The sequence below is a fragment of the Pleurodeles waltl genome, chromosome 1_2 (assembly GCF_031143425.1).
Source record: "Pleurodeles waltl isolate 20211129_DDA chromosome 1_2, aPleWal1.hap1.20221129, whole genome shotgun sequence".
NCBI lineage: Eukaryota > Metazoa > Chordata > Amphibia > Caudata > Salamandridae > Pleurodeles > Pleurodeles waltl.
Window position 1 is genome coordinate 1,161,725,705 of NC_090437.1, and position 19,091 is coordinate 1,161,744,795.

General features: G+C 43.2%; 1 protein-coding gene across 5 annotated transcripts in view; it reads right to left on the reverse strand.

Moving 5' to 3' along the window:
* EVC2 (EvC ciliary complex subunit 2) overlaps positions 1-19,091 on the reverse strand; it is a 306,369-nt gene that overhangs the window by 153,684 nt on the left and 133,594 nt on the right. For all 5 annotated transcript variants that reach the window (XM_069202996.1, XM_069202979.1, XM_069202987.1 and 2 more), the window contains one exon: positions 3,060-3,517. In XM_069202996.1, the coding sequence (XP_069059097.1) occupies positions 3,060-3,517 (458 nt within the window). The remainder of the gene's footprint in view (positions 1-3,059; positions 3,518-19,091) is intronic.

Here is a 19,091-nt window from a genome sequence, read left to right on the forward strand (position 1 = left end):
GTCATAGCAGCAACACCACTGGAACCAAGTTAATAATATTACTAATAAGTATCCCCAACACCAAATAATTTATCACTAAAATTTCAGCCCTAAATGTATTTTAGAAATGCAACTATTTTTTCTCTAAACATCAGCTTAGGAGTATTAAAAATACGAACGGGATACATTTTCATTTTGAATATACAGGGAGTGCAGAATTATTAGGCAAATGAGTATTTTGACCACATCATCCTCTTTAGGCATGTTGTCTTACTCCAAGCTGTATAGGCTCGAAAGCCTACTACCAATTAAGCATATTAGGTGATGTGCATCTCTGTAATGAGAAGGGGTGTGGTCTAATGACATCAACACCCTATATCAGGTGTGCATAATTATTAGGCAACTTCCTTTCCTTTGGCAAAATGGGTCAAAAGAAGGACTTGACAGGCTCAGAAAAGTCAAAAATAGGGAGATATCTTGCAGAGGGATGCAGCACTCTTAAAACTGCAAAGCTTCTGAAGCGTGATCATCGAACAATCAAGCGTTTCATTCAAAATAGTCAACAGGGTCGCAAGAAGCGTGTGGAAAAACCAAGGCGCAAAATAACTGCCCATGAACTGAGAAAAGTCAAGCGTGCAGCTGCCACGATGCCACTTGCCACCAGTTTGGCCATATTTCAGAGCTGCAACATCACTGGAGTGCCCAAAAGCACAAGGTGTGCAATACTCAGAGACATGGCCAAGGTAAGAAAGGCTGAAAGACGACCACCACTGAACAAGACACACAAGCTGAAACGTCAAGACTGGGCCAAGAAATATCTCAAGACTGATTTTTCTAAGGTTTTATGGACTGATGAAATGAGAGTGAGTCTTGATGAGTCAGATGGATGGGCCCGTGGCTGGATTGGTAAAGGGCAGAGAGCTCCAGTCCGACTCAGACGCCAGCAAGGTGGAGGTGGAGTACTGGTTTGGGCTGGTATCATCAAAGATGAGCTTGTGGGGCCTTTTCGGGTTGAGGATGGAGTCAAGCTCAACTCCCAGTCCTACTGCCAGTTCCTGGAAGACACCTTCTTCAAGCAGTGGTACAGGAAGAAGTCTGCATCCTTCAAGAAAAACATGATTTTCATGCAGGACAATGCTCCATCACACGCGTCCAAGTACTCCACAGCGTGGCTGGCAAGAAAGGGTATAAAAGAAGGAAATCTAATGACATGGCCTCCTTGTTCACCTGATCTAAACCCCATTGAGAACCTGTGGTCCATCATCAAATGTGAGATTTACAAGGAGGGAAAACAGTACACCTCTCTGAACAGTGTCTGGGAGGCTGTGGTTGCTGCTGCACGCAATGTTGATGGTGAACAGATCAAAACACTGACAGAATCCATGGATGGCAGGCTTTTGAGTGTCCTTGCAGAGATAGGTGGCTATATTGGTCACTGATTTGTTTTTGTTTTGTTTCTGAATGTCAGAAATGTATATTTGTGAATGTTGAGATGTTATATTGGTTTCACTGGTAATGATAAATATTTGAAATGGGTATATATTTTTTTTTGTTAAGTTGCCTAATAATTATGCACAGTGATAGTCACCTGCACACACAGATATCCCCCTAACATAGCTAAAACTAAAAACAAACTAAAAACTACTTCCAAAAATATTCAGTTTTGATATTAATGAGTTTTTTGGGTTCATTGAGAACATGGTTGTTGTTCAATAATAAAATTAATCCTCAAAAATACAACTTGCCTAATAATTCTGCACTCCCTGTACACTTAATAATTTTGGTATGCACATATTAATTCTGCCAAGCAAAAGCTTCTATTTTAGTTGGCTGGGCTGGACACAGGAGAGCCACCTACAGATAGCTGGAGAGCTACCAGTAGATCACAAGCTACTTGTTGGAAAAGCCTGATGTAACCTGTGGAGCAGGTGTGAGATAGGATGCCACACATGCCATTGTAGGGAATCATTGATAAGTCATTCAATTATTAATTTGTATAAGGCAAACACACCTGCACTGTTCACTCAAGGTACATTGAACCTGGAAAGCAGGAAATAAGTCCCCAAAATTTTTTTGATGGACTTATTAGCGTAGGAAGAGAAATAATACCACCCTACAAAACCTATGAACTTCATTGCAACATTTAAAACGTATTTAATGAAAAAAAAAATCTGAGTTTACAGAGATAATGCTTTGGCTGTAAAAACTACAAGAAGTAAAGATCACTTCCTAATGCAGGCCTGTGTGTCTCCCACTTGCTCAGCAGACTTTAGCCATGCTAATCATTTTACCTTACACATCTAGGCTGACTTCCCTAGAGCAGGTGTCTTGAGATATATAAGCTGCAAATAAAAAGGTTTCTTCATAAAGGCAGAATTTGGAACCAAAAGTAGCCCTGACAAAAAGGCTCAAACCTTGACCGCTCTCTTCATCTCTTCGTGCTCTCTCTCTTTCCATCCATTTTCTCACCCTTATTCTCTCCTCTGTCTATTCTCCCACTTTCCTTCTATCTTCCCCTTCCCTGCATCACTGCATCCCTGTCCCTCGCCCTTGAAGCTTCCTTGGTCAGCTGCTATTAATCCGGGGAGCTAGATAAAGTCACAGAGGTAGCAGAAGAGGCCCTGGGCTTTCAAAACTAGCCTTCAAGAGTACCAGACCACAGGGCAATGCCCAGTGGCATGAAAGACCAGTCAGGCCCTGTTCGCTCATGTCTTCTTCAACTGTTTTCCCACTCCTATTTGGCTCACACCTGAGGGGGAGTTCCCTGCCAGGCAGGTCAGGCCTGGGTAAAGAATGTGAAAAATTCTACAAAACTTTGATTTCATTAAAGGTCTTATCATCGAGCTCCAGTTCTTGTGAGTCCTCAAAATATCGTTTCTATACCTCCATATTTCATGTAGAAATGATAGTCAAAATAGATAATTTAGGAAATATTAAGAAACAACTGAACACAAATTATTCTGTAAAATTCTGAACAATTTTGAAAAACTATTTCAGGCATGAAATATATGTGTTTCTTAACTGATTGGATTTTGCACAGTCGTGCATTATTAATGAAATAAAAACTGTAATGTACTTACTGAAAGACCAACTGCTCCCAATTTCTTAAACTTTTTTGCTCTATCACATTAAGCTTCAGGTCTTCATTTAATTTCTTCTTGGTACTCTCGAGTAAGGCTTTAGCTTCGGCATCTTTCTCATCTTCTTTTTCAAGCTGTTGCGTGCAAAGTACAAGCTCCTTTCTGTGCTCCTCTAATACCTGCTGCAGTGGAAATCTTGGCACAGAGACTTTTAACAAGGCCTGCATAATGACTACGTTCTGAATACTCCTTAGATTGTCGGTAGCTTTGTCTGTCAAGCTGCACTTCAGCGCTTTCAATTCTTCCGTGGCATCATTATCAAGCTTTTCAACAAGCTCTTCAAGCTCCAGACTGTGATCAGTGAACACCTTACGCCAGCAGTTCAAGTAATGGTCAACATCTCTAGTAGTTCTTAAAGTGTCTTGTACTGAGACTATCTCCTTTCTTTGTTCCTTCAGCTGATTAGTTTTAAAGAAAAGTTGCAAAATGAAACATGGTTTTTAATACATTTAAAATAATTCCACTGCATATTTAACTAATTTTCTCCATATTATCGGTTAACTGCCATACCTCCCCTTTCTTCGCACCGCAAAACAATTTAAAAACAGCCACCATATTTCAGTACATCAAAAACATAATGCTTTTCCTTTAAAAGTGTAGTCAGATTAAAATAAAAATAGCTTATTTCATAGACATTATGGGCCTTATTACGACCTTGATGGAGGGGTTTTCCTCCATCACAAATGTGGCGGATATTCCATCCGCCGTATTGCGATCCCATTATATTCAACGGAGATTGCAATATGGCGGACAGGATATCCGTCACATGTGTGACGGATGAAACCCCTCCATCAAGGTTGTAATAAGGCCCTACATTTCTATAAATGTGAGAATAAACGTCATTTGACTGAAATCGGTGTAATTACACATTGTTAGAAATTCGGTCCCTAGTTGGTAGAGGTATGCACCCTGTAATAAGTCAGCTACACAACCTAAATTAACTTGTGGTCACCGGCTGGTAGGGTGGGACAAAGCTGTCAGGCTTAAATTAAGAGGCAATTTCTAAAGTATTTTTGCAACACTTAAACTACAGTAACAAAGTGAAATACACCAGAAAAGACTCCACACCTAAACGACAAATATCCAATCCGTAGAAGTCAAGATGTGAATTTTTAAAATTAAGGGCCTCATTACGACCTTGGCGGAGGGGATTACCCCGTCACAAACGTGACAGATATCCCACCCGCCGTGTTACAAGTCCCATTATATCCTGTGGAACTTGTAATATGGCGGACAGGATATCCGTCACGTTTGTGACAGGGTAATCCCATCCACCAAGGTCGTAATTAGGCCCTATCTGTTAAAACAGTGCTTTGAAGTCAACAGCAGTCCAAAGATTACTTGAGGTCACAAGAGATCAGCCCAGATCCAAAATCCAGGCCGACCATGAAGGAGGGGAGCCTGGCTACAGAACCCACGTGGAGTCCACTGAAACAGTACTTGGATGGAGCAATGTGTCGACATCTAGGGCACGATGCATCAATATTTCCCATGCAATAGGATCACCGAGTCATCATCAGGCTCCGGAGCAGTGAATGCAATGCGTTGTCGTCGAGTCATGCAGAGCATCATCGTTGAGCCATGCAGACTGTGGATCTGATGTCATTGAGCAGCCTCTGCATCAGTGTTGAAGGAGCGAAGTTTTGCACAAATTCTGTGTGATGCATCCATTTTTGCAGTAGATGGCTACAGAAGCCACTTCTAAGGCCCAGGACTGGAGGGGGCCACCTCAGACAAGAGTAGGACTCAAAGATGGTCGAGAAGCACCAGGAGAGTTGTAGGCAGTTTTTGATGTCCCTGAGACTGCAGAAACAGGGGTAAGCCAACAAGCCCTTGGAGAATCCTGGGTTCGAGTATCTAGAGAATAAGTCCAGTCCTTCTCCTTCTCAGGCAAGAAGCATCAGGCCAACACAGCAGACAAAGTAGTACAGTGGCAGTGCCTCCTACACCACAGCACACAGCAAGCAGTAGTCCAACAAAGCAATGGACTTGCTGAGTGTCAGTCCCTCCTAGCAGCAATGCAGTCCTTCTTCTTTGCAGAGTGCCCTTGCTACCAGTAGAATTCGGTTTTGGTGGGTTCTGGAGTCCATTCCTGTCCCCTTAAAGAGAGGGAGACTTCAAAAAGGCCTCTGAAGATCACAATGTCTCTGCCCCTCCTTTCCTAGCTCCCGACACACTACAGGGTGATTCTTAAGCCCTTTATCTGGGCAGAGGCACATGTCCTATTCAGGTGAAAGTTAGGCAGTACTAACAAAAACAAGGTCAGAAAATGGGGAGGAGGAAGGCAGAGTCTGGGAATGACCCTGCAGAAAGGGCCATTTCCAACAAACATTTCTTATACAATGAGACAATCTGAGAACCAAGACTACAAAGATCTCTGCAGTGCACATTTTCCCAAAACAATTAGAAAATCATTATATAATAGCTGTTTTTTAATTTTCTGTCAAGACACAGGTGAAATATATGAAATCTTCAATAGAAATGATTAAGCAACAGTAGTAAAGGTGCTTCCCAAAAGAAAAAACCCTAATCACCACGGACACCATAGGCATTAGCCATTACCTTCATTTATAGACGGTAAATCAGTCCTATATGAAAAACTGGGGGAAAAATTGCTGCACGGGCCGTTACCCAGTGTAGCCTTCAATTGCAAAAGGTTGTTGGAGCTTCCTTCGGTATGACTGTATAGTTAAACTGGTATGCTACACACCATGTGGAATCATTCAATTTTCATTTACTCATATGGGTGTCACGGTGCAGTGATGAATTCATGTTTGGTACCCGGTTCCTGGACATTTTCTCTGCTCTGCATTATAGCTCCTGGTATTACAATGAGAGTAATGCTGTACCAGAATATTGCTGTTACAATATAATCTAACCGAAATTGACTGGTCTAAAAACAGTATTATAATACCAAACTATTGGAGTTAATAATAGAAAATCTACACCAGACTGGATGATAGTTTTGTAAACGATATTTAGAACACAATATTTATGTCAAATCCACATTTCTGACAATCATATTATGACATACTATCAGGGAGAGTGAGAAATAATGTAATTTATGTTCAAAGTGCTGCATTGTCTATAGCAACGGGTACAGCAATGAAATGCAGACTTCTGAAGTAGTGGAGAGGAAGATCTTTTATTCCTCCAAAAGGCTCTAGCCCTCCAACTGCAACAACTCCCCAACTCCAACTGGCAATGGAACAAATCTCAGCAATCGGCCTACAAAATTCTGGAACCCAACGAGACAGGAAATCCCATGGGGAAAGAGACTTGACTGCTAACCCAGGGGGCACAGTCTCCTAAACACCAGATAATCAGCCAATACAGCCTTGACCCATGATTGCTTCAGGGATATTCGTGAACAGCTACACTAAATAAATAACAAATTGCATTTATTACATATTTGTGGTTCTTCATGAATCAGTAGTTTGATTGTATTCTGACTGGCAATGAATGATCTGTTAATGAAGTGGATCACCTAATTGAGAAGAAGTTATTGAGATATTGCCAGAGCAAATTTTTGTGAACATGCTATAATATGAAGATACTTTGAAGCTGTTTGGCATAATTTATCTAGTATTTTTCTGGTATTTCTGTATTATTACTTATTCACTTTGCAAGATGTCAGCAGAAGGTGCAGAAATAAGGGAAGAACATCTGCATGTCTGGTGCTTTAGTAGCTTGAGGACAATCTTTGAACACACAAGGCATGGTGACTAGGGACACCAAAGGACAAGAATTGGGAATTTTGTGACCTTATTTTTTGTTTTTTTGTTTTCAAAGCTTTCAAAACCTATATGATCTCATTATCCATTCTCATCCCATGTTGTTTCCTTTTACATAGTACATTTAAGCTAGTAGAAAAAGTTTAGTACTGAAACAAGGCATACCACTACCACACATTGAATTTCAATTACAACAAATAAGTTACAAGACTGATACATATGCCTCTCAATTTATATAGTATAAACCTAGCTTTATAGCAGCAAACGCTGTACAATGTGTAGATGAGATGAATACAGAGGTGAGTGGAGGCATGAGTTATGGGATGTGTTGGACCTGGCCCTTGTGGCAGGTTCATCCCCTGGCTTTTTGCCTCCTTCCTCCTGTTTTTTTCTGACCTCTCGCTGTTGGCTCTAGGACTCTGAGCACTTTATCACTGCTGACCAGTGCTAAAGTGCAGGTGCTCTCCCTTCTAAAGTTGGTATGATTGGCTTATACCTAATTGGCATATTTAATTCACCTGTAAGTGCCTTGCACAGTGGTATCTCTATACCCAGGGTCTGTAAATTAAATGCTATTAGTGGACTTGCAGCGCTGTTTACACCACCCACTAAAGTAGCCTTTCAAACCTGTCTCAGGCCTCCTAGCGCAGGGCCTGTGTGCGCATTTTTCTGCCAGAGGGACCTGGCATCTAAATTTACTTGCCAGGCCCAGAACTCCCCTTTTACTACATGTAAATCACCCCTAAGGTAGGCCCTAGCTAGCCCTATGGGCAGGGTGCTATGTATGTAGAAGGCAGGACATGTGCCTAGTAGTGTGGCCTGTCCTGGTAGTGACAAACAGCCAATTTGGTTTCTCACTGCTGTGAGTGCTGCCTTCTCATAGGATTGCATTGGAAATGCCCTGCCTTTTGTGTAGGGGGTATTGTCTGATTTCTGAGGGGTAGCGTAGGCATGTTTGGTATGGTTGTAATGATAGTGAGAGATGCTGCTTGCTGGTGTAAGTGGATTTTTCATTACTATTACAGAAATGCCACTTCTAGAAAGTGAGCATTTCTTTGTGCTTAAGACTGCCGTTTTGCAGCTTGACTCCAATCCACATCTGGGCTTTGTGCATACTTTTCAGACTGCCTGTACACAGAAAGGGTGGATGTGTCACAGAGGTGCATCTGCATACTGAATAGTCTTCCTGGGCTGAGAGAAGGGAGAGGCGGGGCACACCTGCATTTGTAAAGGCTGTGCCCTGGCCTCACATAATAGGGTCATTTACCCCCAACTGATGTTTGGAGCCTGTGCTGGAGGAGAGAGGGGGCACTCCCAGAACCAGTTGTAACTGGTTGGAGCCTCCTCGCCCCTTCCTTTGTAACACACTGTAAAATTGAGTACGTACAGGGGAATTTTCCCCACAATATGAAGACACTGGTGACACTTTGGAACATACTTGGAACTGGACACAGAATGCTGGAGGGACTCCCAAGGAACCACCATGGACTGCTGCTGTTGTGCTGACCTGTGACCTGCTGGGTCACTAGGAGGGACTGCCATCTGCCTGCATCCCCCGCTTGCGCTGGCCTGCTGCTGGGCCCTGCCACCTGTGTGCCTCGTCCTTGACTGTTGTCCCCAAGGGGAAGGGTGCCGTGGCCCCTCGCCCCTGCAACGGCCTGAAGCACATGAGGAGTGCTTCTTCTTAAACACATAGCGCCGGGAGAGCGCTTGATCTACTGGTCACAAGGCACCCTGAGAACGCCTTGTGCTTTAAAATGATAGCGCCTCGAGGAGAGCTTTCTATCTAGCTTATTTGCGATTGAACGCACCCTGCCACCATGAGAGGATCACCATCGTGACCCGGGTGTTATAAATTCCCTAAGCGCGAGTGACGCACTGCTTCTGTGCCCCCTGGGCACCATCAATTGAAGAAAAGGAGCGAGCGCACTCCTACCCGCCCCCGGGGCGAAGCGCGCTCCCGGGGCACAAGCAAGCACCCACTCTGGTGCTTGCCATTTTCTGCCACCTGGGGAGGCCGCAGCCTGCATTTGGGAGCCGAGCGTGGAGGGAAACCTCATCGGAGGTTCCCCTGCCGCACCAGAGCCCTCTTTGTTCAGGACGGGCGGGGGTAAGGAAGCCTCGACAGAGGCTCCCCGTGGCCCCACCAAGGCCCTGATTATTCTGGGCAGAGACTGCAGGCGGGGCGGAAGCCTCGCCGGAGGCCCCCCGCACCGCCAGTCTCCCTTTGGGGCCCCCAGAGATTGCAGGTGCCAAGAAGGGCCCATTGTAAAACCCAGAGGGGGTGTATGTCGCCCCCCTCCTCCTGGAATTACCGTAAGGCCCCCGTTTAGCGCAACGGGGCACCGGCGGCCCCCTTCCTTTGCATCTGAGCACTGGAAGTGCCTTTCATCACGTAAGTACTTTCTACAGGACCTGCATATTTCTTATGTTCCTGTGGTATGCACATTAATGATTTATATGTAACCTGACAGTTTTAATGATGATGTGCTGCATATATGTTTGCTAAATGTTCCTGTTATGGGCATAGCATGCTAATATGTTTTTCTGATTTGCCATCTTTTATAATGTTCCTGATATGGGCATTTATAATATTTCTATGATAAGTGCATTTGTGTAGTAATGTGATCCCTGACTACTGTGTATATTGTAGAATAATAGGTAACCTGTGTGTTATATGTGACTACTGCTGGTTCTGCAGAGTAGCTAATGTGTAATGTTCTGACAACTGCTAAGGTAGCAGGATATAAGTGACATGATGTGTTTGGTCTAATAACTGCGTAGTGTACAATACAGTATATTTTCATATAACTTGGTGTTGTGTTTCCTTTGTGGTGGAGATAGTGTGTCATGTGTGTTGTGTGTGTTGTGCAAATACTTTACACATTGCCTCTGGGATAGGCCTGACTGCTCGTGCCAAGCTACCAAGGGGGTGAGTAGGGGTTATCTTGGACGTGTAACTCCCTTGCCCTGACTAGAGTGGGTGGGTTCTGCCTGGCTTAGGTGCATATCCTAGCCAACCAGAAACCCTATTTCTAACAGTATGTTGGTAGGGGAAATTAATTTGATTGTCAAATAGGGTTCATTATCTAGGAGTTACACTTTGAAGGAAATGTGGATAGATATAGCCAGTGAAGTTCTTTGAAGATGGGTGAGATTCTTTCAGTCTTCTAGAGCAAATTGTTCAGTTTTGGCAGTGGTGTGAAGCATGTGCCTAATTGGAGTCAGGTGAGATTCTGGGACACCAGTGAGAGGGGTGTTGCCTCCACGAGATGAGATACAGTCAGGAAATAGACAGATGCCTTTTAAATTCCCTTCAGGCTTTCTAAGCTGGTGAATGGTGGCTTGTGTATTTTTATCTGTGTGCCTTCTGAAGTGAAGGGTGGCACAGTAGACAGAGTGTGGGGTGAAACCACTGAGGTTCATATTTGACAGCCAGTCCTGCACTTGTTTCTATAGGCTGTGGCTGGTGATGAGCACATGCTTCAAATGGTTGAGTTTCAGGTATTTCCCATATGTCCTAGCTTATGTTAGGCAGCTTTGCATAATTTTATGCCATAATCCCCAAGGTAGTGCTGGGTGCTATCAACATGATATTGGATCTTTGTGTACTTTTCATCCAAGAGGACTTCCAGGACTATAAACACAGATGGTAAATTTGTTAACAATGGGCCCAATGTATCAAGCTGGTTTCTGCCATGCACCTACAATTATGGCTCAAAACTGGTATAATTAGCACCAGCCAGAACTCACAAAACACCCTACAGGTGGTAATGGTTTTGATACTGCAGATTTTCCCACCATGAGTGCTGATATATCTGGAATAGTAAATCACATTCAAAGGGGGGGGGAGGGGGAGCGGGCAGAACAAGCCCGTGGTTTGCCTTGTAATTTGCAAATGCACTCTAATGTATATGTTTGTAGGTGCTCATAAACTGAAATCTAACTCTTCAGTCCATCTGAGAGTTGGAGCAACCCCCTTTCCAAGGTGGAAAGGGAAACAGATCATCCCCAAATTGGGTGGGAGTGTAAAGGAAAGGCTGTCTTCATTGAGTCAAATGTTTTCCAGCCAAAAAAACAGTAAAAATGCTTTTGTACATTAACCTGCTTTCATAACAATTATATACTATGTACAATTTGGCACAGGGGAATAGGTAGCCTTAAACAATTAATATGTCAGATCCAACAGTACATCTCCAAGCTTGCTCCTGGGTGTGTATTTTCTAGCATATTATTACACTTGTTTTGTAATTTGGAAAAAAAATTAAAAGTGCATTTAGTTGGGGGCTGTAGGACTCTGCCTTTACTTGTATGCTTTGTTTTGTAATCTAGGCCAAAAATCAGCAGAATGTCATTGCATGGTATGCAATATATTATTTTCACGATTTAATCACTAAGGCCACATAACTATCCCATTCAACATCCCATGCACAAATCCTCTGCAGCACGTTTGGTGCTAAATTAAAGTTTTCGAATCAATTTAAATTATTAACAAATGATGTGAGCTAAAGTCACCCATGTCAAATTTGCCAGTAATAAAATTCACCCTGCAGGCTGGTGCGACAGAAGACTTTATGTGATATGGTGAAGCTCCACCAATAGCGTCATTAGGGGATTCCACAGAAGCAAATCCATGTCTTCCCAACATAGTATCCTCTGGATAAACTTTTGCTAGCTTTGCAGAGGCTTACTCTTTCATACATGGTCTTCGGACACATATTAATTCCGTATGTAATAAGGCCCAAAAAGCCCAAATATAAAATTAGCCCTTATTTTTTAAATACAAGATATGTTATAATTTATACATTGTTGAACCAGAGTACACTGACAATATTTATACGTGCATGGCTATGGAGAATCCAATTCAATCTTGAAAATTTATATTTTGTAACTAAATGGGCCCTCATCAGTTTTGTTTTCAAGGGGTTTTAGGGCAATGTCAAATTACTGAGCTGTGATAGGAATATGTGAATGACACTCATTATGTCTCTCTGCTCATCTATGCTCTGTTCCACACCTGGTGTTAGGGTACCTGTGGAAGATCATGTGCAACATTTTAGAATAAAATGGTGAGTCCAAGATGGAGGCTGATAGAACATCCTGTCTGATGGGGACACACAAGGCTTCGCACCAGAGCATGGCACAGGAATTGTACTTGCCTGGTACTATATATTCTGGGAGAAGGCTCTGAGTTGAAGTATGGAAATTCTGTTTAGGGTGGTATTTTAAACTCTTCAGATGCGCTGGCACTGATTGGCAGTCGTCAGCTGCCTACCTGTTAAGGCTTGGAATATTAGCTGGAGGTCCACTTGAACTCCAAGACATACTATGTCTGTGTGAACTGTTAAGCTTTATAGCCATTTTCTCAGGCTAGGAAAAATGTCAGATGCCATGATAAATCTGTACTGGCCTGCCCAGTAGTGAACTTGGTCTGTTTAGAAGTACACAACCAGTGCAAAACATTGTACATTGCTGCACAAGGGAGCTGTGAGGCTAACGTGCATGACGTGGACACTCAACAACTGTCAAAGTTAGCCTTTGTTTTACCCTTTAGGAAACCCTCCCAGCTTGTCCCTTTTAGACAACCATTAGCCCCCAACATGTGTGGTGAAGCCATGGGTAGCCAATGGCCCAACAGGGCTTGTGTAATACAACAGTTGCCCCAGAACCACGCCCAGGAGTCCCCTGACCCTGCATTGCAGAGCAAGTGTTCTCCTGTTTGTGAGTGGTTTACCACCGCAAACAGCACTGAACTTTTTACCATGTTTTGGGTGGGAGGATGGCAATCCTCTGTATTCCTTTTGCTGCACAAACAGCACAGTGTTAGAAGTCAGTTTGTGATTCTTAAGTGACTACTTGGCCAGTGCGCAACTGGATTTCCTTTTATCATTTTCCAGTTTTATTTGATTGTGCATTTATATATTTTGGGCTAGTTTTACAATGTTGATCTGTTATATAGAACAAACCTGGCTGAACGTTCTCATCATTATTTTAGATGTCATACTTGTGCTGTACTGCAGCTTGAACCTCACATAAGCTAATTTGATCAAGGGCTTGACTGCTCAACCAAGGTACCCACAGAGCTAAGGAGGATTATGATTCACATTGCAGACAAGCTACATAGAGTCATAATTAGTCGGAGCAATGGCAATATCACTGTTCATCCCTTTAGGGTAAATTGGGAAGACAGACGGACAGCAGTTTATTGCAATCACATTTAATCACCCATCTGACCTGTAACATATTTATGTATTAATCTAGAGTTTCGAGTGTAGAGCTACTTAAACCCAAAGTGTGTGCTCCACACTGAACAGTTAAAATAACAAGCATTGGTAAGTGCATTAGGTTTCGTCTATGGGATTATTATAAGAGGTGTGGGAGCTAAACATGAGTGCAGGAGTGATGGTGTGAGTGCTGTATGTGCATTGTGAGTGGTGTATGAATGAAGGTTTATAGGTGTGTAAGTGCATGGTGAAAGTGTCTGAATGTATGGTGTTGGATGTGAAATTTTACTTAAGCTAAAGTCCTGTTACTGATGACTACCAATTACGCCGCTCAACTTTATTTCTTAAAAAATGTATCATTCCTTTATGAGATGAAGTTGGGGTACGTGTAATTTGGTTGCAGCATGGTACTTCATAAGACGTCTATTAGTTAAATTAATGTAAAGGTCTGTGTTTGTAACCAGAGAGCCAAAAGCTAAATTCTGATTAATGTAGTGGACACTATCTGGTAGCGTTACACAGAGATCTGAAACCCCTTCCGCCCAAGGGACTGTGTTACCTCACTTTCAAAACACACACATGACCGCTCTGCTGCTAACTCCTTTGTAATACTACTGGAAAAATGTTTGTATAATCAGGAAGTTTCCTTCTATTATGAGAACACAATACAAGCTTCTGAGCTCCCTTTATATTTGCAAATGAACCTGTCGCGCACTTTTACACTTCTTTCAGGCAAGCAGTTGCTCTGGAAAGAAAAAAAACCTGTTTGCCCGTGTGTTAATTACGGCTGTGTCTGCACTGTGAAGAGATGTTATCATGTTTTATGAATGCGAACAACGTCTCCACAGTGACTAGAGTGTGAAGGACTGTAGATGAGCATATGGCAAAGTGGCGCCAATCTTGGCTCCTCCCGGTGAAACGCTGTGATCGATGGCAAATATTTTTTTTTCATTATTGCGTATGCAGGCACTTGGATATATTTAAAATTACGATTTTCTTCAGCAGGCAAACATTTTTTAAAACGAGTGTGCTGAAACCAAAGAATTTGTTTTTCAAATCAATCGTCGGTCAGAGATATAAAAATGTGTATAAATACGGGTTAAACGTGTGCAATCATTGGCTTATTTGTACAGAGTCACAACAGAAAAACTGAGTAAATCCCAGCTCCTTGCTGAAATGGTGTCATCTTACGCAATGTGTTTTTGATTATAGCGTATGTGGGCACTTTGATATATACAATTAATGTTGTCTTCAGTAGGCAAACATTTTTTAAAAGAAGTGTGCTGAAATCAAAGAATGTTTTTCAAACCAATCGTCAGCGAATGAAAGAAATGTGTGTGAAATACGCTTTAAATGCGTGCAATCATTGCCTGATTTCTACAAAGTGACACTAGAAAAACGGAATAAATCACTGCTCCCCATGAAATGGTGTAATCTTACGCAAAAAAAATTCTCATTATCACGAATGTGGGCACTTCGATATATATACAATTACAATTGTCTTCAGCGGCCAAATATTATTTAAGAGGAGTGTGCTGTGATGGATCAAGTGGGAAGGATATGCCCAGATGTGGGTCCCGTGCTCGCTATGCCACAAGTTTCAAGCTTGGGTGGCTGAATAGGGGTGATACCCCAAAACCAGTCCCAGGATACTTGTTTCTGGTCCAGGGAGGACCTGGCCTGGAAGTTCGGGCTGGACTGTTCCCATGGGGAACAGGGTCAAGACTGATTTGCATGTGACTGGGTCCAAATTGAAATGGCATGGCAAGCAAAGAAATTGATGGATTAAATTCAGATCTGTGACTGGGGTGAATGTTTGATTTGTTCTGCATTCAGTCCATTATCTGTTCTTATTGCATTTGTAGCCTTAAGTGGGAAAGGTATGCCCAGACGTGGGTCCCGTGCTCGCTATGTCACCAGATTCAAGCTAGCGTGGCTGAAGATGGGTGTTACCCCAAACCGGTAGCAGGATGCTTGCTTCTGGTCCAGGGAGGACCTGGCCTGGAAGTTCGGGCTGGACTGTTCCCATGGGGAACAGGGTCAAGACTGATTTGCATGTGACTGGGTCCAAATTGAAATGGCATGGCAAGCAAAGAAATTGATGGATTAAATTCAGATCTGTGACTGGGGTGAATGTTTGATTTGTTCTGCATTCAGTCCATTATCTGTTCTTTTTGCATTTGTAGCCTTAAGTGGGAAAGGTATGCCCAGACGTGGGTCCCGTGCTCGCTATGTCACCAGATTCAAGCTAGCGTGGCTGAAGATGGGTGTTACCCCAAACCGGTAGCAGGATGCTTGCTTCTGGTCCAGGGAGGACCTGCCCTGGAAGTTCGGGCTGGACTGTTCCCATGGGGAACAGGGTCAAGACTGATATACATATGGCTGGGTCCAAACTGGAGTGGCATGGCAAGCAAAAAAAATGATGGATTAAACTCAGATCTGTGACTGGGGGTGAATGTTTGATTTTTTCTGCATTCTGCCCATCATCTGTTCTTTTTGCTTTTAAATAACTGCAAGAAAATCTTTAACTGTTATAGCTTTTAAATTAAGGCAGAGAGATCAATCCAGCAGGATAGTTGGAAAGGGTAGTCCAGTACTTCATTTTGAGATGGAGATCAACATATGAATTATACAATTAGGCAACTTCAAAGTAGCTGTATTCGGAGTTTTGAGAACAGATTTTCTCTTGAAATTGTGGCTTTTATAGACAGTGTTCCCTAATAGTGGGCCAGTCCCTCAAAAATCTGCAGTTAGTTTTGAATTGTATTGACTGAAAGCAGTATTTTTACATCTGAGACATTTTGGGTATCCAGAGGTACAACAGGAGCTTTGAAAGTAATGGATGCAAGTCTGAATTTAATTCTTGCCTCCAACAGTCACCAGTGCAGGTCCCTTCTTACAATCAATGTTTTGTGGTCAAATTCCTTTGTACCCATAGTTTAGTCCTCACAACCAATGCAACAGGCTTTACAGGTGCAAAGTAGTTTTAAGGAACTATTTTGAATAGAACATTTCACTAATTAGTCTTAGACATGACAAAATATTTTTTCTAACCAATCCTGATCAATCATTTTTAATCAGTCATGCTGGGTCCGCAGAAATTGTTTCACTGAAGCATGGCTTAAAATCTTTAATCCTTGCTTGTGGTCAAAATCAAGACACATTAAATGTGATGAGGCACACTAAACCTGAGGGCAAGGAGATTCCGCAGAGTGAACACACAGGTGTTTTATGTGAATGTAAACTTATGCCTGGCTGTACTTTGTACCACTGCTTGAGTTCCAAGGAAAAGCATGGCCTTTCTGACATCTAGTACATGCTGATTCTAAATAACACTTTCTTCTTCCAGGCCAGTCCTGTAAGGAAAGCTTTCCTATGACTTTATTCCGTCAGTATTACCCACTATGACATTCCCCTATACCCCTACATTTGCTTTGTCAAATGTAAAAGTCACATTTCTTTGTAAACTGTAAAAGTATGGTCTATAAAAAACATTTTTGAGAATGGACTTAACTGCTACTTAAAGCTGGTTTATTATAATAATTCTATCCTCGTGAACTTGATGTTAGTTGTCTGCACTTTATTTTTCAGAAACTTTCACTCTGCATTCCAACTAAACAGATGAGGAGATAAATCAATCCAGCTCTTGCTATACTTTTGACCAGAGCTTGAATTTTCTGGTTGGAAAGTTTCCCTACCCTTTTCATTCCAATTACGTTCAACAATAGAACTGTCATGTAATTTCTGGCATTGGTAACCACCCTTCAACACTGCCATTGTGTTTGTGAACCTTAAGTATACAAAAAAGTGATGAATGGAATCTGTGAATTAATCTCACCCACTTGTAATTAATCAGGCCGCATACCAGTCCATTGGTATTTCGCACAACAGGGCACCTCAGTTTGGACAAAGCCATATGCAAATCGTTCTTCAGCCAGTTCTGGGTTACTTGTGTTCTGCTTTAGGGAGGACCTGGCCTGGCAGGTCAATTTGGGCTGCTTCCATTGGATCAGGGTCAAGACTGATTTGCATATGACTGGGCCCAAACTGAGGTAACATGGTGGGTAAAACAATAAGGGATTGGGATGGGGCCTGAACAATTGCCAGAAGCTGATTAGTTCAAGCATTCGATCCATCACTTCACTTTTGATGCTCAAAAAGCTTTTATCAAGGCATTCATCATGGGACTCCATCAGCAAAAATTGTCCTTGTTAGACAAGTCATGAAAGTTTAAGTCTTCCAAACTCTTTGTCTGAACTTTGATGTGTGTGATATAATGCTCCTCCATTAACTGAGGTGAAAAACAAAGTCTTCCTGTTTTTTGGAAAATTCTTCCCAATGTTAAATGTAGTTCCTGACAGATCCTTCTCCCTCAAAAAACTCCTGTGTAATAAACAAGCAGGACAGCCTTTCTAAGGCTGTGACGCAAGTGCCGCAAAATTACATGTGATCTTGTGGAAGCTGGTTGCTGCCTGGCTGTCTCACTCACCTGTCCACCTCTTAGTGTGACTGCCTCACCTTTAAAAGCTGCAAGGTCCCAGGGATCTCATTAATACTGGATCGCATATTCAACTGCTACCACTCTGTTGCACTTCTCAGTTGAACTCTACACTATGGCCCTCATCACGACCCTGGCGGTGGTAGTATCACCGCCAATGGGGCGGCGGCAAATACCACCAAATTAGGATTTTTGCCGAAGCCAAACCGCCGAGCCTCCACCCATCCCGCCACATTACTGTGTTCCGCCGGGCTGGAGGTGAGCACCTCCAGCACTGTGGATGGTGTGATACCGCTGTTGGTCTTGCACCGTGGCGACAGGAATAAGCATTCCTGTCACCATGATACACTCGCACACACATCCACATACCCGCACACATGCACTCACACACTTCTGCACACAAATACACCACCACACACGCAAACACGACATACACACCCATTCACACTGACAAACACTACATACATGCACGCATTCCCCCCGCACCATATACATACATTCAACCCTCTTCCCCCCTGTACTGCATACAGGCACTCACCCCACTCTCCCCGTTCACTCACACAAACTCATCCCCCTCCCCGTTCACATACATACACATGCACGCGCATACATGCATTCACCCCTTCCATCTGCTTAATCGCACTCATGCACTCAATCGCTCACACCAGCACACCCGCACCCCACTCCCCCATCCACACACAATCACTCACACACACAGACACACACCCACAAACACTCATCCCACATTGACATATACACTGAAATACACACTCACACCCATCAACACTCACTCCCCCAACCTCTTCCCCTCAGCACATACATACATTCACACTCCCCCTGCACCGCATACACGCATGGACTTGCTCTCCCCATCCACTCACACACTCACCCCCTACCCTGTCCACACACAATCACTCACACACACAGACGAGCACCCACAAACACTCCCCCCACATTCATGACATACACAGACGTACGCACACACACCCTTCCCTGTCGGAGGATCCACTTACCTCGTCGGTCGAGGAGGTCGGCCGGGAGGGGACGGGTCCTGGAGCTTCCACCATCAGTAGCACTTCGCCATCTGGACACCGCCACACCGTATTACAGATTGTAATACTGTGTGTGGTCTCTTTTTGGCGTGGCGGTACTGCCTCTGCACTGCCGACCCGCCAGCATGACTGGTCTTGGAATTCCATCTGATTTTGGGCAGAATTCAGAGATCAGTTGTATTGTTGGCGGTATTTCAGAGCCAGCGGCTTCGGCGGTCTTAGGAAAAGACCATGAAGTTGTGCTTCTGCAAATTAAGGTCTGGCATTCAGAAGCACATCTAGAAGCACACACACTGCAGCATTCTGGCCTTTTGCAGATGTCTTTCATTATGAGTGATTCTGAATCACCGACACACAACCTCTGTTATGCCACCTGTTCAGCTCCACAGTTTTATATCTACATCATCAAAGAGGAAACTGCCCTCATTAAATGTTTAGCCACCAACCAATAAAGCTAGAGAACT